The 23,018-nt window shown below is 38.6% G+C and overlaps 1 protein-coding gene across 2 annotated transcripts in view; it reads right to left on the reverse strand.

Annotated features, from left to right (window-relative positions):
* TTC3 (tetratricopeptide repeat domain 3) overlaps positions 1–23,018 on the reverse strand; it is a 124,625-nt gene that overhangs the window by 17,580 nt on the left and 84,027 nt on the right. For both annotated transcript variants that reach the window (XM_047720000.1, XM_047720001.1), the window contains exons 33-38: positions 17,268–18,333; positions 16,036–16,101; positions 15,740–15,889; positions 5,546–5,685; positions 2,583–2,651; positions 1,125–1,221 (exon numbers count right to left, since the gene is read on the reverse strand). In XM_047720000.1, the coding sequence (XP_047575956.1) occupies positions 1,125–1,221; positions 2,583–2,651; positions 5,546–5,685; positions 15,740–15,889; positions 16,036–16,101; positions 17,268–18,333 (1,588 nt within the window). The remainder of the gene's footprint in view (positions 1–1,124; positions 1,222–2,582; positions 2,652–5,545; positions 5,686–15,739; positions 15,890–16,035; positions 16,102–17,267; positions 18,334–23,018) is intronic.

The raw sequence follows: 23,018 nt of genomic DNA on the forward strand, positions 1-23,018 counted from the left end.
TTACCTTCAATGATACATTTTCTCAGATACGGAACTTTCCACATGGCTTACTGCTTTAGCCATGGGTGAGCACGGAGCCAGGCGACCTGCATGGATACACCTGATATGCATTACCTATGGTCCTGTTCCTGGAGAGCAGAGGGCCAGGGGCATGCAGAATAACCCCAAGGCTGCACCCTCTCAAATTCAAAGGCCTCCAAGAAGTTGCTCTCATTATGAACTTCAAAAGCCTTTGGGGCAGGTTTTTAAAACTTTAGACTCTTTAGCTTCCCAATAAGCCTACTGGCCATTTCTGTTAAGTCACTACAGAAATACAGAAGTGCTTTGTTTTAATGCAGGTGTCAGTCCCGGACCCACGAGGCAGACGGGCTGGCCAAATGGTGGTAAATGGGACCTGAAGAAGCTTATGAATACAGATGTGGGCACAGGACCCAAAAATATATGTACTTTGGCTTTCTTCCCCACTCTTATCCTTAGAAGCAACTGCACAGCCGATATTTAATCAAAAGTGTATCTGCGGACTATGTAAGCTAAGCTTTTTTTTTTTTTAATTTCCCACAATAATCACAGATATATACACCAACCAAGAACATTACTTCTCAATTGGAAAAACAAAGACAGCCATATTTTGGGAACTAAAAATAAAGCCAGAGGTCATTATTTTTATTTTTGTCTTAGCAGTGTCTCAAACAGTACACTGACATTGGTATATGTTCTTCTGGGGGAAAAAGCATATTCTTTCTTTGTGAGAGTATATTAATAGTACTGGCAAGTATGTTTTATGGTTGGCTACTTCATGGTGTATCGCTTAATCACATATGATAAAGTCATTCTAAGTGTACAGCACGGAAAAGGACTGAACTACAATAATAGTTAAGCAGATTGCAAAATTTGGTGTACACCGTGAGTATAGCTATGTAACACAATGTAAGCTTAAGGGTAAAAAAAAATTAAAATGTGATAGGCAAGGAAAAAGTAGATATTTCTGGGAGGTAGGATTATGGGTGACAGGATATCCCCTGGACTCCATATCTTTTGGCAATGCCGTTATGCCTCATATGTAACTGAACAGAAAGTAAACATACGTTGCCGTATCTGTCCATCACCAAGTGTCTTAGACTCACCTCTGCAGCCACAGCTCTTTGAAGACTCTCTTCATAATTCTCCTTCCCTTTCTTTATACATTCTTCTACTTTCATTTTCTCATTTGTAAATGTATTACTGCAAATATTAAGGAAAAAACTTCTTGAAAACAAAACCAAACCAAACCAGTGAGATAACCAAAGGCCTAGCTTTGAATCATGCCACAGACAGACTTACATAACATCCTCTAAAGTACCTTCTTGCCTAGTATCTGACTATTGAATACTCAGACTCATATGTCCTTTATGCACTTCACAAATGATCAAAGGAACATATAAAATTGAGTGTTTGGTGGAAATGCTGAGAAACCGGTTCGTCCTTTTTATGAGGACAGGTGGAGTGCAATCTGACTATATCAATAAGCTTTACAGAACATTCCCTCATCCTTTCTGTCAGAAATTCTGTTTTGACACACATTACAAGGAAATAACTCAAAGGAAAAAAGTGATCTGTACAAAGTTATTCATGGCAATATGTTGATAAGAGTTAAAAAAAGAGGCCAAGAATCATGACGTGAATGGAAATGTATACGTGAAACAATATTCAACAAGAAATGCGAACACAACTGCTTAACTACTGGATACACTGGCTACCAGTATGTAAACACATTATTTCCATTAATGAAGATTAAAAGGAAAACATTTTATAGGTTCATAATAAAAATCTTAAATAAACTTATCATTGTAGAGCAACAAACTACCACAGCAAAGTTAAGATTATTATTTTAAGTAACACGAAAGAAAGGTTTTAAAAAACAGTCTTAGGTTGATGGCGGATGAGGGGTTGGGAGGGGAGGGGTGGGGTTATGGACATTGGGGTTGGGTATGTGCTATGGTGAGTGCTGTGAAATGTGTAAACCTGGCGATTCACAGACCTGTACCCCTGGGGATAAAAATATATGTTTATAAAAAATAAAATTAAAAAAATTTTTAAAAAATTTAAAAAAATTTAAAAAATAGATGATTTGATATAAATGAAATATAAAACTAATTTATCTGAGAAAGAGATAATTGCAAATAAAAATGTAGCGTTTCCTACTTCCCATCTCCAACCCCAGGCCAAAAAGAGTGTTAAACAGTGATTCTATACAGTATCAACATTAAAAACTATTGTAGCCTTAAAAAACAAACAAACAAAAAAAACAACAAAATAAACACAGTTTTAGTTTCAGAATTCAAAAAAAGAGTAGTCAACAATAATAAATTCAGGATTTTTAACTGACAATGTGAAATAAAGTAGTAGGAACATCATAAAATAAAAATACTCAAAGAATAAATGTATTTACATGTTAAAGAATAAAATAAAAACAAGAACAGAAACACATAATTATTTTTAAAAAATAGACAAGCTACAACAATAGACTTAGAAGCCTAATGTGCTGGTGCCTCTGGTATTAAAAGTATAGTAAGACAGTAAAAACAAATTTAAGCTTAATTTGCCTGATTTCAAGGGACTGATCCAGAAGTAATTCATGTTCCTTATCCTTTCCATCATTTTCCTGGGTACACCTATGAAAGAAAATCACCAAATTTCAATTAATTTTCAAATATTTTTATTTTTTATTTTTGTTTTAATTTTCAAATATTTTTAAAGACACGATCCCACACAGTAAATTCTACCTATATCCATTCAAACATTTTTTGAATTCTCTGTAAATTTCTACGTTTTTATTTTATTTCTACTATCTTAGAAACAGGCAAAGAATTCAGGTGGGTTTCCTTTCATGCCTGGAGGGCAGAAACCTTTTCTTCACTCTGGGTCATATGTTTGAGTGTAGACCACCCTATCTCAGTTCACTGCAAGGAAAGCCCCATTGGGTTCAATGTGACCCAGAAGAGTGCAGGTGTTGTTGATTATGATTGGTAGAACCAGCAGCTCTCACTCAAAATGAAAATAGCCTTCTAGTCTTTAAAACAGAACTTAAAGCCCAGTTAACACATACATCCAGTCTGATAACCCTACAAAACAAAGTGTATAAGTCTTTGATTTTAAAGCAAAACCCTGGGGATGCCTGGGTGGCTCAGTGGATTAAGCCTCTGCCTTTGGCTCAGGTCATGATCCCAGGGTCCTGGGATTGAGCCCTGCACCGGGCTCTCTGCTCAGCAGGGAACCTGCTTACCCCTTCTCTCTGCCTGCCTCTCTGCCTATTTGTGATCTCTCTGTCAAATAAATAAAATCTTAAAAATAATAACAATAATAATAAAGCAAAACCCTGTACAAGATGGACTCTGCCTTTCTTTCATTCTCTCCCACACAACTTTTCGTCATCTCTACTTGCTAAAAATTCTAAGAACCTAAATATTTAAATGTCATTTTCACTTCTTTTGTAAAATACGTCCTCCTCTAAGTACTCAATACTGGACAGCCATCATTTCTCATATCCTTTGTACTTCTCTAAGAGATCCAAAAGGTTCTAAGATTTTACTTTAAAATCTAAATAAAAAATTTATCTGGAAATAAAAAAACATCTGGAAAGTTTAAAAAAACAATACACATAGAGAAGTCTATAACTTATCTTTAAACAGAAAAAAGTAAGAAAAAATTAATAAAGTGAAAAAAAGTCAATAAAACCTTATTCCACAACAGAAACAGTTACTTTTTATGATAGTACAGAAAATATTTTTAAAATAGCCTCATTTATTTTATCTAATTTGATATTAACTTGAATTGAGTATACAAAAATATATATTAAATATAAATAATCCTGAATTTTTGAATAACTTAACTACCAGCATGCTCAAATATTAAGAGGCATAGCAGTCCCCTTATCCATGGAGTGACAGGTTCCAAGACCGCCCCATGGATGCATGAAACCACAGACTGTACCAAACCTATGTTTCTTCCTATATCTACACATCTATGATAAAGTTCAAGTTGTAAATCAGGCACAGTAAGAGATTAACAACAATGAATAATAATAACTTAGAACAGTTATAACAATATATTGTAATGCAAGTTATGTGAATGTGGTCTTCCTCAAAACATCTTACTGCACTGTACTCACCCTTCTTGTGATGACGTGAGATGATGAAATGCCTATGCGGTGAGATAAGGTAAGGTGTGTGACACAGTGTTAGGCTACTACTGACCCCCTGACAACATGTCAGAAGGGGGATCGTCTGAGTTTCCGGACTGCGGGTGCCTGAGGGTAACTGAAACCATGGGAAGTGACAACGGTGGGGGGGAGGAGGGAAATACTCTAAAGAGCTTTACAGACAGTATCATTTCCATAAATGCGTTCTGACGGAACTACTCTACTCTAAGCATACTCAAAATGACGTGCCACTGGCAATGTTTTATATGTCATCATTCTCTTAAGGACTACCTAAAAATGGCCCAAATGTAATGCCAGCAAGACTCATAGTAAAAGTCGTCTGATCATATGGCACGGCTAATGGAAAAAGTACAAATGTCCTGAACGGTGAGTGTGGCAGTGTGGCCCCAAGTGAACCATGCCTCCCATTCTTCATGCCCTGTAAATGTAGAGCAGACCTGCCAACTTGCTTTAAACAACAGAATGTGGTGGAAGTCATGCTCTGACAGTCCAGACCCTCAGAAGACACCGCAGCTTCCACTCCTATATCCTTGAAGCCTCCTGGTACCACAAAAGAAGTCTGTCTACCATGCTGGAGACCATATGCCACATGGAGAGACCAACAGATAAAAGTCACATGGAAAGGGAACAACCCTGAAATTAAATGGAGAGAAGAGGCCAGGACATCCCAGCTGAGTCTAGCCCCCAGCCACATGGGGAACCATCGGCAAGACCAGCGTAACAGCCCAGTGGAACTCAGCCCAAGTTCCAAGATGCGGATCAAATAAAATGGCTGCTAATTTAAACCACCAGGTTTGGGTGTTTTGTTACATGGTGGTAGGTAACAATTAAGGTCAGGAATCATATGACATATCATTTTTTAGGGAGGAGAGGGATTAGGAATGGATCACAGAGAATCTCAAAACAAAGGTGGCCCATCTGACAACTGCTTACCTGTATGCATTACCAAATCCTTCATACCACAAGACCAAATTTTAATAATCTAAAGATTCAAGATGAAAGTAATATAAATAATCATCTCAGAATCCTAGTGCAGAAAGAGCCTTAGATCTAGACCAAGGCCCTCACTTTACAGATAAGGAAAACATGGGTCAAAGGTAATGTTCACAGTAAGGGGTGGTGTCCCAACTAGAAGGAAGTCAGTTCTCTGCTGATTCATAGTCCCATTTTATCTGACAACAGGGTAAGTTTAGGAAACGTTTTAGGTAAAATAGTTTCCCACTGAATGTTCTAAAAAATGTGATGAAAACAATATTTAAGTTTGTACTTTACCTGACATAGTCTGAAAAATGTTAACAACCCCCTCCCCCAAGCAATAAAAATCATTGCCTTTCAGTCGTTACTTACGTCTCACTGGCATTTAAAACCTTTCTCATTTTCTTCGTTAGTGCTTTCAGACTTTCTTGGATTTCTTTTTTCTCCTGTTGCCATTTTTTAATTTCCTTTTCCAGATCTTCAAGGAACCAATCTAATTCTGTCTTTGAGATCTAAAAACATGTTTAGAAAAGTACTTAAATAGGAAGATTTACTTTAAAAAAAAAAAACAAAAACAAAAATAAACACCCAAAGACCAGAACTGTGGTGGTGCTCTCTTAATCAAGGACTCCAGTTTAGCAGAACACACACAGCCCTGGGCCTCACCTGCCCTCACTTACTCTCCCCAGTCAGGCTGGGGGAGGCTGTCAAATATATAGGCACAGAGGCATGACAGACTATCTGATACTGAAGAAGGGCTTCTCAAAATCAGTGATTTCTGATTTCTGTCTTTAAAAATGAGATGCCAAGACTCCTGAGTGGCTCAGTCAGTTAAGCATCTGACTCTTGGTTTCAGCTCAGGTCTGATCTCAGGGTCATGAGATAAAGCGCCGGGTCAGGCTCTGTGCTCAGTAGGGAGTCTGCTTGAGTTTTTCTCTCCCTCTCCTCCTCCTTCTCTCTCTCTCTAAAATAAATAAATCTTTAAAAAAAAAAAAAAGATGAGATGCCATGTGGAGAGTGGATTCCAAGCAGCGGGAATGGCCAGGTAGGAGGATAAAAGAGTACAGCTTGTCTGAAAAAAAGCAAGAGGCACTATGTGGCTAGGACACAAGGTGGACATATGGAAGGCAGGGCAGGGAGAACAGTACCCAAGATGCTTTGGGTTCAAATTATTAAAGGTCTTATAAGCCATGTAAGGAGGGTGGACTTTTTCCTGTAGACCACAGGGAGCCGGTGAAGTCTCAAGCAGGACAGTGAGATGATGAGATTCTGGTTTTGGAAAAATAGCTCTGAAAGACAGAGATGGATTAGGATTGGGTAAGAAGGCCCACGAAAGCATTAGACCAAAACAGTGGCCTTCACATCTTCTTGACTGTGACCCAAAATAACAAATACATTTTAATTATGATCCATAGCATGTGTATATAACCTATGTATGTATGTACACACACACAACTGAAAGAGAACTGCCTTTACTGAGATGCTTTCTGTTATTTCTATTCAATTACTAAAAACAATGCCAGTCACCATTATTAAACTGATTTCACAGCTCAGTATGAATTATAACCCCTAATGTTAAGAACTCTAGGTAGAAGAAGGTAAAATCTTTTTTAAAAAATATTTTATTTATTTATTTACTTACTTACTTGAAAGAGACAGAGAGACAGCACATTTGCGGGGGGAGGAGCACAGGGAGAGGGAGAAAAAGAATCTTAACCAGACTCAGTGCTGATTATGGAGCCCAGACATGGGCTCAATCCCATAACCCCAAGATCATAACCTGAGCCGAAATCATGAGTCTGGCACTTAACAGACTGAGCCACCCAGGTGCCCCAAAGGTAAAATCTCTTAAAATCTCACTGCAATACCCCAAGTGAGAGATAATAAGGATGATGGTGGTAACAGTAGGGATGATAAAAAGAAATAAGGGAAACTTTAAAGGAAGAGGACATATGAGAAACCATGAGTCTAAGTGGAATGAAGACATAAAGTAGAGGTTGACAGAATTTTTTTTTTTTAAGATTTTATTTATTTATTTGACAGAGAGAAATCACAAGTAGGCAGAGAGGCAGGCAGAGAGAGAGGAGGAAGCAGGCTCCCTGCTGAGCAGAAAGCCCGATGTGGGGCTCGAACCCAGGACCTGGGATCATGACCTGAGCCGAAGGCAGTGGCTTAACCCACTGAGCCACCCAGGCGCCCCCCTTTTTTTTTTTTTTAAAGATTTTATTTATTTAGAGGTTGACAGAATTAAAGAGAGGTTTCTACTTTCAAAGAATAGCTAAAAATCCCCTTAACAAAAAAGGAGAGCACAGAAGATGTACTAATCTAGGACATGAAAAAAAGATGTTAACCTAGATTCGGATGTTTAAATAAATCTACGAATAAACAATAAAATATGTGAGAACTCCGTAATTCGGACCCTGCAGTCATTTTGATGGGACACGGAAGAAATTTACAAGTGTTTGACAGAGACTAAAAGTCAAAGGAATAAAAATACTCAGTGAATTCAAACAGTTTTCCACATAACGAGTTATAAAGGAACAACATGCTTCTAAGTCGTATTTCTCTATACTACAGGCACTTGGATTCTAGCACAGATTAGCAGAGTGTGCTATGCTCCTCAAAACTGCCTTTCCCAAAATGGGCAACTCCCACCCTGTTCCAAAAGTCTGCTGAACACTTGATTGGTTGTCACTTAGAATGCATTTCCCCATGAAAAGCCATGTTAGAAATGTCAGTCAAATGTCCACCAGTTCCTTCCAGGAAGCTCCTAGTTACAATGGTAAACCGGATACATGGAGGGCTATAGAGTTAATAGGGCAAGTGTCCAGACCACGAAGAGTCTGTTTAAGACCGTCTTAACCCTGGGTGCTGGAGACAGAGAGGTGGTGCAGGGAAGGCAAAGAGGAAAGTGCAGAATCTCCTCTGAAATCTGTTTGAAAAGACTGATGTCTGTCTGCAGTAGCTTCCCTCTTTTGGCATTCATTCCGTCCTCCAAGGACCCTTCTCCCACAACACCTTCAAGTTTCACCTGACCCCTCATTTAAGCCCCCGAGCCAGGGCACGCCCACCTTCCAAGCGCACGTACTTTAAACGTCTTTCCTCGCTTCATGTCTCTCAGCGTTCAGAGCACCTCACTACACTAAGGGATTCCGAAGAATCCCCTCAGCTTGCCTAGAAGTGTTCACACTTCACTCTTCAGCTCAGTGACTCTCTAATCTAACATAGTCTGCATACGTTTGGCAAGTCCAATAGTTTCTGTTCGCTTTTTAGAATAAACATGCGGTGTTTCTGGCCGGTCACAGGGGCATTTGGGTTGAGATAACCACCAGAATTTCAGGCAGTGTGACAAACACAAGTGAAAACCTGTATTTTGAAGCAGAAGTAGTTACCCTTCCCCAGATGGTTAGGTAAAACACCATGTTGAGACCCAGCCTTCCTTGTTAGCTTTCTTATGCAGGTGCTGCTTTGTGAAACTTCTTCTGAGCCTATACATTCTCTCAAAGTTTTACGTCATTTTTCAAAATGTCATCCATTCGATATTGGCTGCGGTATAGGTGGGGCACATGCTTGTAAATACACGTCATTTATAAGTAAAACATTCTCTATATTAACATTTCTAATAATATGGGAATCAGGGAACAGAGCAATGTTTATAAGAAACAAGTTTAAATTTTAATATTTTCCAGTTTGAAATTCTACTAATATCAACAACTGCTGAGAATGTGACCAGGTTACTGAAGATATAGGTTTGGATACAGAAATTGGGGGCTTCCTCCCTCAAAGAGGATGGTGTACCTGAGGCCAACCTACACAGACTCTGTGGGAAGTGATGGTCTTCCAGCCAAAGACAACCCCAACTTAGAGAAAGGATATTTCTCCCTCTTAAGCCTTAGACACCAAGGTCTGTGATGTTCCTGGGTGACAGACTTGCTAACAGTCCAGGTCCTTCAAGACTTCCAAGTCCTACCGAAGGGGTAGGGTTGATTTCACTGGCTTTGAGATGCACAGGCCAACTGTTTTTAGGCAGCAGAGGTTCGATGACATTTCAGTGACATTTCTTCTGGCATGGGGACAGTTTACTCACATTTTCCTTGCTGCTACACTGTGAATCACTAAATCATTACTGTCACTGGGGTGACTACCATGTCTACTCTACTTACAAAATCCTGTCTTGCACCTGGTTCAATTCTACTACCAAGACCAATGTCCATACGCAAGCCCTGCTGCTGGTAACCCAGCCGACCTTGCTTCTCACCTATGCTGAGCTTCCAACGAGCCAACGAGTTCACCTCAGATTTAGCCCCTTGGCCAGGAGATGATGTGTAACCAAAAGGTTACAGTGGGGCATAAGAACCTACTCGGCAACAAGTACCAAAAGGAGTTCAGTATTAAAAGGCACAAAATATTACACACACACACACACACGCACACACATCTCAGCCACAGAAGATGCTATATGCGTTCATCTGCTGTCTGAACTAACCGCCCTTTAACGACACAGCTGCCTCACAATGCTGTCAGAGACTGTCTCTGACTACATGAAAGACAAGGATCTGAATCCTTTTCTTTGAAACACTGAAAGAAAAGAAAAAACAGACTATACACAACTGCATCTTCTATATGCACAGCTTATTGACATAAACGGTTTCTGATGGCTTTTTTCCTCAATGAGAAAATATCTGGTTTCCATAACTCTTTTTCTTAAACCTCAACTTTGTTCCAAAATAAACAACTGAGGTACCCTTGACTGTGTATGTGTGTGTGTATATATATATACACACACACACGATAAAGTTTAAATAAATAAATATGTATATATATAGTTTAAATAAATATAGTTATAAAGACAAAATAGGGGCACCTGGGTGGCCCAGTTTGTTAAGCATCTGCCTTTGGTTCAGGTCATGATCCCAGGGTCCTGGAATCAAGTCCTTCGTCAGGCTCCCTGCTCAGTAGGGAGTCTGCTTCTCCTTCTACCCATCCCTGCTGCTGGTGATCTCTCTCAAATAAATAAATAAAATCTTTTTAAAAAAATAAAAGACACAATAGAAAGACTGTTAAGATGGTAAAGAAAACAGAATAAAAAGATAAAAATGGTAATATAAACCTAGGAGTGAGAACAATATAAAAATGAATGGCATGGGGAACCTGGGTGGTTCAGTTGATTGGACAGCTGACTCTTGGTTTCAGTTCAGGTCATTATCTTGGGTTGTGGGATCAGCCCTGTGTCAGGCTCCACACAAAGCGTGGAGTCTGCTGAAGATTCTCTTTCCCTCCCCCTTGCCCCTTCCGCCACTTGCGTGTGTGCACTCTCCCTATCTTTAAAATAAATAAATAAATAAATAAATAAATAATCAATCTTAAAAAACAAAAATGAGTGGCATAAGGCCCTGACCATTCTTTAGAAATAGCTTAAAACCTTTCTGGCAGATAAAGTCAGAGGAAATACAGTGAGCTACAGCCACAAAGTAAAAACAAATTCTGCTGCACAGAGAAGCCCAAGTAGTGAAAGCAGAGAGAAATGACTTCTCAGGGTCTCATAAAGAGGATGCTGCATAAAAGTCCCAGAAGACCAGCACAGAGCTTGGCTTATTTTTTGTTAATTCTTTATTTAAATTCAATTTAGTTAACATATACTGTAGTATCAGTTTCAGAGATCGAATTTAGTGATTCATCAGTTGCATACGTGCTCATTCTATCACGTGCCCTCCTATTAAGGCATTAACTCATCACCCAGTTACCCCATCCCCCCACCCACCACCCCTCCAGCAACCCTCAGTTTGTCCTCTATACTTAAGAATCTCTTATGGTCTGTCCACCTCTCTGATTTCATTGTTTTATTTCCTTCCCTTCTCCTATATTCATCTGTTCGGTTTTTTTAAGTTCCACATATGAGTGAGGTCATATGGTATGTCTTTCTCTAACTTACTTCACTTAGCATAATACCCTCTAGGCTCCATCCATGTCGTTGCAAATGGCAAGATTTCATTCTTTTTAATGGCTGAGGAATATTCCATTATAAATATATAAATACACATATATATATGAACACGCATATATATCCCCCATCTTCTTTTTTTTTTTTTTAAAGATTTTATTTATTTATTTGACAGAGAGAGATCACAAGTAGACAGAGAGGCAGGTAGAGAGAGAGAGAGAGAGAGAGGGAAGGAGGCTCCCTGCTGAGCAGAGAGCCCGCTGCGGGACTCGATCCCAGGACCCTGAGATCATGACCTGAGCCGAAGGCAGCGGCTTAACCCACTGAGCCACCCAGGCACCCCCCCCCATCTTCTTTATCCATTCGTCTGTTGATGGACATCTGGGCTCTTTCCATAGTTAGGCTATTGTGGACGTTGCTGCTATTAACACTGGAGTGCATGTGCCCCTTCGAATCACTACATCTGTATCCTTTGGATAAATACCTAGTGGTGCAATTGCTGGGTCATAGGGTAGCCCTATTTTTTTTTAACTTTTTGAAGAACCTCCATGCTGTTTTCCAGAGTGGCTGTACCAGCTGGCATTCCCACCAACAGTGTAAGAGGGTTCCCCTTTCTCTGAATCCTTGCCAGCATCTGTTGTTTCCTGACTTGTTAATTTTAGCCATTCTGACTGGTGTGAGGTGGGATCTCATTGTGGTTTTGATTTGTATTTCCCTGATGCCAAGTGATATTGAGCATTTTTCATGTGTCTGTTGGCCATTTGTATGTCTTCTTTAGAGGGGGGCATCTAATAAATTTTGTCAAATGAAATACTGGGTAATATCCTCAACAACATACTAGCAAAAAAATCAAACAATTTTCACAGAATGTGCAGGCCTGTTCTCTGATGTAGGCGGACACAGAATATGGTGACCCCACATATGTGAGCAAGCACAGCCAAGAACAACAGAGCCCAACTGGGACAACCTAACCCACAGACTCACACCCTTGATGTTTACGGTCTATGTCACTGAGGTTTTGTAGGTGGTTGCTACTCACATTATTATATGGCAACAATTCACTGATGCACCTATCCTGCTCACGAAGTGCTGAGAAATGTTTTTCAACTGCTTGTGGAATTGACATTCTCTTTTTTTTTTTAATTTCTTTTCAGCATAACAGTATTCATTGTTTTTGCACCACACCCAGTGCTCCATGCAATCCATGCCTTCTCCAATACCCACCACCTGGTGCCCCCAACCTCCCACCCCCCACCCCTTCAAAATTCTCAGATCGTTTTTCAGAGTCCATAGTCTCTCATGGTTCACCTCCCCTTCCAATTTCCCTCAACTCCCTTCTCCTCTCCATCTCCCCTTGTCTTAAGGGAAGACAAAAGCAAGGGACCTAGAGCCTGACACTAACTATTCTGCCACTCAGTACTGGCATGACTTCGAAAAAGCTGCATTAGCTGATCCTGCCTCCATTTCCTTAACAGTAAAGTGGAGACAATACTAGTGTACTATACTATAGCACTAGTATACTCTGATTGTTTGAGATGAAATCAAATAATTCATGTAAAAAATTTACTATTGAGTATGACACATAATGAGCTCCATAAACATTAGATTAAAAAAAAGCTGAACCTGGCAAAGATTGTGACTGAATAGAAGAACCCCACCACTACACAGATGTGGGCTGAGAAATTTTTGGCAAGCGGGACCCAAGATTCTGTTTTAATATAAAAATAGGACAAAGTTCCAAAATTCTCCTCCATAAATTATTCTAGCCAAAATTATTTTGACTGTGTTTCTAGAGCCGAAGTGAACTTAAATACTTATCTTAGCTATAAGAAAATCTCATTAAAGCACCTTGAGAATGCACGTCCTAGGGGAGATGAGGAATGACTGCTAAATAGGTACAGGGTTTCTTTTTGGTGCTATGAATTGGTTCTGGAACAAGACAGTGGTAATGGTCATACAACGTTGTGAGTCTACTGAAAACCACTGAGTTACAGACTTTATAATGGTTAAAATGGTGAATTTTATCTTAATAAACTAAAAGAACATATGGCCTCGAGCCAATTCTGCAATCAGTTACAACCTGTCAGTTGTAAGTTAAAGGTACATTAAAAACAACAGGAAACTCTGGCTTTAGACAGGTATTCTCCTCTGACAGAATAGATAACTGGCCTAAATATCTATGAAAGCCTTTCCTAGCTCATAATAATGAAACCCCATTAGCTATTTAAAATAGTTAGCTCAGACTTTATTGGTGCTTTTTATGAGCTAAGCACTCTTCAACTGCTTTGTAAAGAGTTTTTCTCAGTAGGGGCCTGAGTGGATGTTAAGTGGGACAATTCTTCCCTCTACTATACTGGTATCTCTGGAAAACCCCACCCTTTTCCAACCACCCCTTTGAGTCTCACAAACCTATGAAGTAGAGGCTGTATTACTAATGAGGAAACTGAGGGTCAAAGAGATTGAGTAAAATAAGATCACAAAGGTATTATATGGTAATGCTGGAGTTCAACCCAGGCAGCCTGACTGAGGCCTGGGCTTGCCTATCTCCCCTCTACAGTGTGAAGAAATGTTGCATCTAATATATTCAGTATGTAGTATCAAGCAATTTTCAAGTAAAAGTATTATCTGATAACCTCAGTGATTAGAGAATCAAAGGCCAGGGAAAGATCAATAAAAGCCCAAAATTTCTTTTTATGTTTATAAAAGATTCCTCCACAAGCTAATTAGGAAAATAATCATGATTAATAAAGAAATGGCCACAGCTCCATCTCATCTGCTCCTATGTGGACAACCACCTAAAAACTCAGATGAGCAACTTATCCTGATATCATAACTTATATGGGAAGTCTAACAACTTAATAGGCCTGAAAGTTGGGGACCAAATAATGGCTCTTTTTAAAAACAGACTGACTACATGCTTAAGACCCACCACCATTAAAGCAGACCCAGAGCCTCAGTGAAGGTAAAGAAAACGAATCAGAAGTCCAGACCCAGTCAGAGCTGTTGACTCCTTAGCAGCCCTCCTCCCTGGGCACCTGATGAACTGTGAATTTCTTGGTCAAGTGTAGAAAGTGTACGAAGATGCCTTGATAAACCCACAAATACAGGACCCAGTCAGACCAGCAGTTTATAAAGCTAGACAAATCTCTGCCAGAGGGAAGGAAACCTCACTCATCAGACGCCCACCTTCAGCGGCAGTCTGAAAATCTACTCTCCTCATTCATCGGGTGGCCACAGGCATTCTTAAACAAACTTAGTAAAACTGAATTTTACTGAGGTAATAGAAAGTTTATAAAAATACTGTATTTTGTTAAGCCCCCCAGGTAGCTTATTAGTGTTCTACAGTCACTGTGCAGGGTTTTATTTTTGCTTATTTTCTCTTCTCCCAATTAGGAAGATCTCATTAACCAGGCAACTGATCAGAAAGTCTGGTTCCTTCTAATTCCTCCCATCCTTCAAATCTCCCCAGTCCCATCCCAAGTGAAAACAAGTTATACAGGAATGTTATAACTATTATAATAGGAATGTTATAACAGTTACCTTTACAAACTGACCCTTTTCTGTACTTAAATCTCAATAAATGAATTTTTTTATTAAGGTGCTACCTAAGCAAACTTTATTCTATTTAATATGGTACCCCAGCTACTGACCAGACTTCTGGAACAAATTCTTCCTTTTTTGTTTTTAACTTAAGTGTAGTTGACACACATGTTGTACTCGTTTCAGGTGTACAAGATAGTGGATCAGCAATTCTATGTTAGAAACTGCTTACCACATTAAGTGTAAATCCTTCCTTTCTTATATTAACTAACATCTCTTTGTTACACCTACACAAAAGACCTCAGTTTTAAAAAAGAACACACTATGATTCCCTTATATCTATAATTCCATTTCCCTACCAGTTTAATCCAGCCTTGCCACTAATTAGTATTACTCCAATAGCCAGTTATATATAACTGTAATCCATCCTAGCTAATGGAACTCAAGACCAGTAGACTCAAACAATATGGTCTAAGTGGTTTCACAGATCTAATATGCCTAAGCTCCATGTGTTATTCTCACACTTCCTTAATTGTAAGGTGAAGACAGTAATAGGAATAGCAGTAACAATAGCAGGCAATACTTACAGAGTCCCCTATTATGCACCAGGCAGTTTAAGAACTTTACAAGTATTAATCTAACCCCAAGAAATGGGAGCTATTATCACCCAAATTTTTCAAATAAGAAACGAAAGCACAAGGAAGTTAGATAACTTGCCCCGGATGAGACTAGTATGGAACCTGGCTTCATCTGAACCTAGTTGGTCTGACCCCAAGACTTCCACTATGAACCACTAATGCTATATCACCTCTCAGTATAAGCAAGGATTAACTCAAAACTTAAGTCACCACAAAACCGGTTTAGTTAATGAAACAAACTGAACTATAAATAAATGAAAACCCAGATTCACAGCCCTTTTCTTAAATAGCAACACGTAGAGGTTCTGAAACACTGCAAAAACACTGCCACTTTGATATGTCATAGAGAAATTTAAATAGGCATCATTAACAAAAAATCCTCTGTTCAGCCAACAATGCTCTTGATCATGCCACATGCTACTACAAAGAAGTTTCAGACAGGATTACCTTGTTTTCTTCTATCTTCCTTTTCAACTTTTCTTCCAGATCCCTGGTCTCTTCTGAGCCCTTGAGTTTTCTCTGCTCATAATTTTCGCATGCCTCCTTAAGCTGCTCCTGTAAAACCTGGTACTCCTTCTCAATCTGTAAAATATCTCCCTAAAGGTAAATTACAAAATTATCTATTAAAAATAATTTAAAATACCTATTTCTGATCTTGTTCTGAACAGTCTCTTAAACAGAGGAGAATAAAAGGCAGATGAAAATTTACAAGAGAAATGTCATGATAATTCATTTTTACTCACATGTTTTGCCTCAAAAGGATCGTATGGCTCAGTATTGACTTCTTGATGTGTTACATTCCAAGACACCTTTGGGGCAAAACAAACACTTAAATTTATCTCAATTGCTCTAGTAAAATAAATCCATCATGTAATGACATTTTAAGATATGCCCACAATTTTTTCAAGAGTTTTTTTTTTACAATTTTAATAATGTTGTACACTTTCTACAAATACTTGTAATAGAAAAGAACTATATGTAGAATTAGTAAAATCAAAAAAGAATTTGGCTCATTACTCTAAAGTTCTTTTTTAAGATTTTATTTATTTGAAAGAGAGAGCCTGTGAGAGTAGGAGAGAATGAGTAGAAATAAGAAAGCATGAGCAGAGGGAGCAGCACAGAGAGAAGTTGGCTCCCTGCTGAGCAGGGAGCCCGACATGGGGCTCCATCCCAGGACGCTGGGATCATGACCTGAACCCATGTCAGCTGCTTAACCGACTGAGCCACCAAGGTGCCCCTTAACATCTTCTTTCAAAGCTTTCTTAGAAAACAAAAATGTAATGAGGAGGGGGATAATCCAACAAAGGGTTAATGAATTCATACCCTATAGAGTGAACTACAGGAGAATGTCAAGTTAGTCTATGCTTGTCAGGAACTTTTATTTGCATCTCTCATTTCTCTCCACCTGTGTTTTATTTTGTTTTTTTTTTAACTCCCCCATTCTCCTCTCCTGTTTTGGTAGGAGAAACTGGTCACACATATAGCCCAGACTCTGCTTTTTTGGGCTGCCTGTGCAAAAAGCACATTTCCCTTAATTCTCCATGCAGTAAGGCTTGTGGGGCAAGCACCCCAAGATAGGAGGCTTCCTGGGTCCAGCACTACTATGCTTGGATGGATGAGCGGATGCTTCAATGTTGGGCTTCAATGTTAGGACATGTAAGCGCTATGGAAACAAACAACATCATCCTTATGGTGCCATTATTAATTATTAAAGTGATGTTTTGGCTCCATCTGCTGATTCCTCTATCTTATTTCTCAGCTGGTATAAAACTTGGTTGGAAAAAAGTGTATTATTTACTAGACCCAAAAATTATTTCTGCATTACCCATCATGCCCTACAAAAGGGTTCATATTTTTAAAACATTTCCAGGCAAAAGATTTCATAAAAAGAATTTTGTAAATATAATGGCAATGAAAGATAGGAAGGAAAATTTAACTTCAGTATTAAGATAAGTTTTTTCTATTTAAGTCTTACCTGTATGGCAACCACTTGTGTACGTGCAGTATTCGTTACTTCATTGGTAGTGTCTGGACTTATTTCCTGCTCGTTGGCAGCATTTCCACAGTGACCATCACATCTGTTAGACTCACTGAAGGCTGTATCAGCACCATCTGTGCTGCGCTGTGTCTTTACTGATACTTCTGAAGAGTCCTGAGGGATCTGTGTTTTAGGGGCCATCGGGTTACCAGGGGCACTCTCAGCATTCAGATGATGGCCCTCGAAATACACAGCAGCGCTTTCCTCTGGTCTGTCACTGGCTATAAAAGATGGCGCCACTGGCACTGATCTTTGCAGCTGATACTCAGAAGAAACGTTGGCCAGGGGTGTGTAAATGTTAGTGTACTGGGGCAAACTCGGTAACACATTTATGTATGTTGGTGGTGTCTGGGTAATGCCAAACCCCTGAAAGGGGAGATATGTACAGTATCCTGTGACCAAATGGGGTTGAGTCCAGTAGGTTGGTTTCACATCCTCAGAAGCTGGTTTGGGAGAATGAGAGGATACTCGCTTGTGACCTGCATCCTCGGACACTGGTTTGGGAGAATCAGAAGAGACCTCTTTGGGCTTCTCATCCTCAGAAACTGATCTAGAAGAATTATCAGACACTGGTTTCGGCTTCACAGCCTCACAGGTTGGTTTGGGCGAATTCGTAGCTATAGGTTTGGGCTTCACAGCCTCAGAAGCTGCTGCTGAAGATAAATCAGACACTGGTTTAGATTTTATATCTGGTTTAAATTCCCTCGCAGATGGATTCAATGGTAGTTTGACTCGTAAATACTCCCCTGTTTTTGAAATTTCTTCCACTTTTGTCTTAATGTTTTTCTTCTTTCTCTTTTTCTTGAGCCGCAATGCAACTTTCTTCAGTGCAATACAGTTGTCAATCACAACAAAACGAGGACATCCCAGGAGAAAAGACTTCAAACCTCCGGCTTTTTCTAGTATCTGTCGAGTTTCTTCTGGGAAGAATTCATATTCTTCAGAGAACATTTTATTACTCATGTCCAAAGGACCATGCTCCTCCAACAACTGAGAGAAATAACTTGGAAAAAATTATGTTTACATGTTATAAGGAAGTACTTATACATGTTCATTTGAAAAAAATATTTTCCCCAAAATTCTCCCAAAGCAAAATACTATTTCAGCTCTGACTGATCTCAACAGCTCCCCAACAACATACTACACTCATATTAAATCTGACAAAAGCTAACTGCAATCAATGATACTCTAAAAGCAAAATATTGTTCACCCTTTGGAAAATAATCCTTAAAAATTTTTTTGAAAACCAAAAAGATTAAAAAGTTACTTTATAAATTTCAATTATATAATTATACAATCTATTTTAAAAGTAATGAAAAGAAAATTTATAAGAATGTCAAATGAGAAGACATAAAATTTCACTAAGATCCTATGGAATTTGCATATAGTAATCAACATTTTTCTGTTTAAGAACAGACAATGATTTAGAGGTACTGAAATTAATTGTCTGATCAATAAACCAATAAGATTAGACACACATTAATGGGGCGATCCCTTAATCTAGCTCCAGTTCTGGATTGCGACTCCAGTTCTGAGGCTACTTTTTTCCCCATTCTGGGGTCAGCCTCAAAGAGCCTTACTCTTCCATTTGGATTTGGTCTTCAGTCTGTAACAGTGGCATTAACTAGCAAGAAAGACACATAACGCACATCACCAAAAAGATCTGCTTTTTCAAGAGCAAAAATCTCCAAAGGGACTTTCTTAGGAAATTAACACTAACCAGAAAGACAACTTATTTTGGGGGAAGGTAAAAACACCACTTCTTTGAAGCAAAAGAAACCACTTTATGTACAGATGCTGCTCGAGATAAAGGACTATTTTTGCAAATAATTAACATCTACCAAAGTAACTGATACTCGGAAGGTTAAAGACCAAACAAACGCCACTACTTTTCATCAGCAATGCTACTTTAAATACCTAGTGTTTTTTGATGACTACTTTCCCCTTAGGATAATCTCTACAACTGAAAACTACCCAATACACACACTGTTTTTGCAAGGTAACAGATTAGATTTGCTTTCACTTTAAGATTCCCATCAAACTTCATTTTTTTAAATGATTTTACTTATTTTAAAAAGCGAGAGTGCACGTGTGTGCAAGAGCGCAGGTGAGGGGAGGGGCAGAGGGAGAGGGAGAGAAATCTTCAAGCAGACTCCCTGCCGACAAGAGGCTCAATCCCAGGGCTCTGAGATCATAGCCTGAGCTGAAATCAAGAGTCGGTTGCTTAACCAACTGAGCCACCCAGGGGCCCCTCAAACTTCATTTTTAATGAGAAATCTCTAAAAGCGGAAGAGTCTAAAGGAGAATCCTCTTGTTGAGGGTTTTGGCTGATTGGTAGAACTTCCGCTCTACCATCTCTCTAAGGAGAGAAATCTTTCCATTAGGTCACGAATGGTGTACGTGTATTTACTCTCTGCTCTCCATGAGGAATACTGAAGAGAATCATTGAAAAACAAAGCTTTTCCACCTGGATTAAAACACTTAAATACAAAATGGCATAACTAAAAAACAGAGATTACATGCAAGGAAACCACTCTAAGTAATTTGACAATGAGCTTTTCAATAGCTAACAAGGTAAATGCCAGTGAAGATCTGCTGAATATTATCAAGTAACTAATAAAAGTCATGTTCTTGAATAGTCAAGGATATGAAAAAATCCTCACTATGCATTTTGAGTGAAAAAGGTTATGACAAAGCTGAATTATAGTAAAATCAGTTTATAAATTTTAAAACCTATGTTTTACACATCTACATTTTAAAAGCCTGAAAGAATATACACCAAAAATTAAGTGTGGTTGCATCTGGGTAATAGAATTATTCATAATTTTTATCTTTCCTTTATTTAAAAAAATTCCATAGTAATTTATATTATTAGTTTTACAATCAGAAAAAAATGTTTTCAAAGAAATAGAGCCTCCATGTTTTTTCCACTGGCTAAGAAACAATGAATTTTTCAAACACTGGAGTAGAACAAAATTTAATTTAACACGGGTCCCTAGCCCAAAGGAAAACAGTATTATAACCATATTGTGAATAAAATTTTTATAGTCACTATTATTTGAAATGCAACACAAAATGAATTTAATTCTATTTATACATCTTACTAGCCTTGAAAAATCATCTCTGTAAGATACACAATAGGTCCAAAATAGCATAAATATGATTTCTTAATAATCCACCCATCAATGCACACTTAACAGTGGTACTGGTGTGGCTATTTAGCGGACGTGACAGAGGCCAAAGCTCCAAAGAAAGATGTTAGATCACAACTGAAATGATGGAGGTGACTCAGCATCTGACAAGTTAGTTACACAAGATTCATCTCTCTTATCATGGCCTGTTCTCGCTCAAAGTCTCAGACTCTGCACTTCAGGACCAGAGACAAAAACGAGATATACTGCGAGACATACTGCATGTGACAGGAGTTTAAAAAAAAAAAAAAAACTAATTATGCCAGAGATATTAATAGTTATGTATATATGCACATATAATTTCATAACTGGATGATGACCATTAGTGTCTGAAATGGTCACGGTTGGTCATCCTACAGCGCTATTACCGTCACTGCCAGCACAGCAGCAACAGTAAGGATGGAGAAAACATTTCAGAAGGCACCCCACCCTACTGCTCTAGGTGTGGTCCTCTGAAAAAATCACTGTTTTATACAAGCTCATGATTCTTATTTCAGAGTAATTTTATTTGCAGTACACTGTTACCTGACCAATGATAAATTCAGCTCTCCTACTATTTGCAAGCTGCATGGAAGGACCGTATCTTCTACTTTTTCTGCAATCCTCCACAGTGCTTAACTCAAAGTGGTTAAAAAACGCTGGCCAACTAAGTAACACCACTGATGAGGTGTCAGGAAAAGCTAAGTGCAGAATACTATCTACTGAAATTTAATTTGCTTCAACTATCTAAAATCATAAAATATTAGAACTAGAAGGGCATTAGGTCAATTAAACACCAATCTTTCCAGTCTCCTACTTCACGGTGAAATACTCAAGATAAGTTAAAGCAGTGATCCCAATATTCTTGATTCCCTAATATTTTTTTTCTCTACATTCCTATCATAAAGAAAATTGTAGTAGTTTCATTTTTCTTTCTTTTTATGCACTGGCTCCTAAAAGAAATATTTATGTATTTTTTCTTTTTAAAGTTTTTGTTTGTTCACTTAAGTCATCTCTACACCCAGTATGGGGCTTGAACTCACAACCCCGAGATCAAGAGTCATGTGCTCCTCTGATTGAGCCAGCCAGGAACCCCTGAAAAAAAATCATTCTTAAGCCCATCATCATATGTCTACTTTTGAAAATTCAAAGAAACAACTGTTTTGAGGTGTAACTTCCTACAACTTCATGACTTTAGGTTCTATCTCAAAATACAAATCAGCCTATTTTTCTTCCTTAAGTTGTTTAACTCCTCCCACTTATAATAGTAATAAATCTTTAAGAAGCAAGGTCCTCAGAATAACAGTTTAGCTTCAGTTCTGGATGTCTGAAGCAAAGCCTACCATACTTTAAGAAATAACTAGTGTAGTTTTAGAGCTGTTTGCATACGTCATCCAGGAGAGTTCTCTGGAAATATGACTTGTTCAGCATTTCAACTCTAAAGAAAAACCGTGAAGAGGAATCTAGGAGCATAACTAGACTGAAAAGAAATAATGCAGCTGGGGAAAATAGGAGGAATGACTAAATTATGGATGAGTGATAGGTTTTCCGAGAGAACAGTTAGCTTTTAAATTAGTTTTTTATTGCAGGTCTTAGCCCTCAATTTCTTTTTTAAGATTTTATTTATTTGAGACAGAGAGCATAAACAGGTTGAAGGGCAGAGCTGGAGAGGGAGAAGCAGGCTCCCGCTGAGCAGGGAGCCCAACATGCGCCTTGATGTTGGAGCCTGATCCCAGGACCCTGAGATCAGGACCTGAGCTGAAGGCAGATGCTTAACCAACTGAGCAACCGAGGTGCCCCTCAATTTCTCTTCTTAAGGAAGGTAGCAATGCCTTAATAGTAAGCTCTAAACAGTTAATTGCTTCCTAGATTTTCCTGAACTCTTTACTCCATTATTTTAACCACCCCACTCAGATGTATTAACTTGTCACTGGACTTATGAGATGTAAAACATCCACATCCACCAACAAAGGAAGAGTAAAATCAACTCATCATACTACTCCTTGTCAAATGCGTAACTCCACCCTTATCTAAGAGAGATATGTTCCAAAACCACCAGGGATGCCTGAAACCACAGATAGTACTGAATCCTATTTATACTGTTTTATTCCTACACATACATACCTCTGATAAAGTTTAAGTTATAAATTAGGTGCAATAAAAAATTAATAGCACTAACTACTAATAAAATAGAACAGTTACAATAATATACTGTAATGAAAGTTATGTGAATGTGGTCTATCAAAATATCTTACTGCACTGTACTCACCCTTCTTGTGATGATGGGAGATGATAAAAATGTCTACATGACAAGATGAAGTGAGGTGAGTGATGTAGGCACTGTGATGCACTGTTAGGCTTCAACTGACCTTCTGACAATATGTCAGAAGGAGGACCATCGGCTTCTAGAGCACGACTGATGGCGGTAAGAGAAACCTTAGAAAGCGAAACTAAGGATAATGGAGGAGGAGAACTATATGCCTTGGAATTCATGATAAAAGATTGTGGCTGGGGGGAC

The sequence above is a fragment of the Lutra lutra genome, chromosome 1 (assembly GCF_902655055.1).
Source record: "Lutra lutra chromosome 1, mLutLut1.2, whole genome shotgun sequence".
In the NCBI taxonomy this organism is placed as follows: Eukaryota; Metazoa; Chordata; class Mammalia; order Carnivora; family Mustelidae; genus Lutra; species Lutra lutra.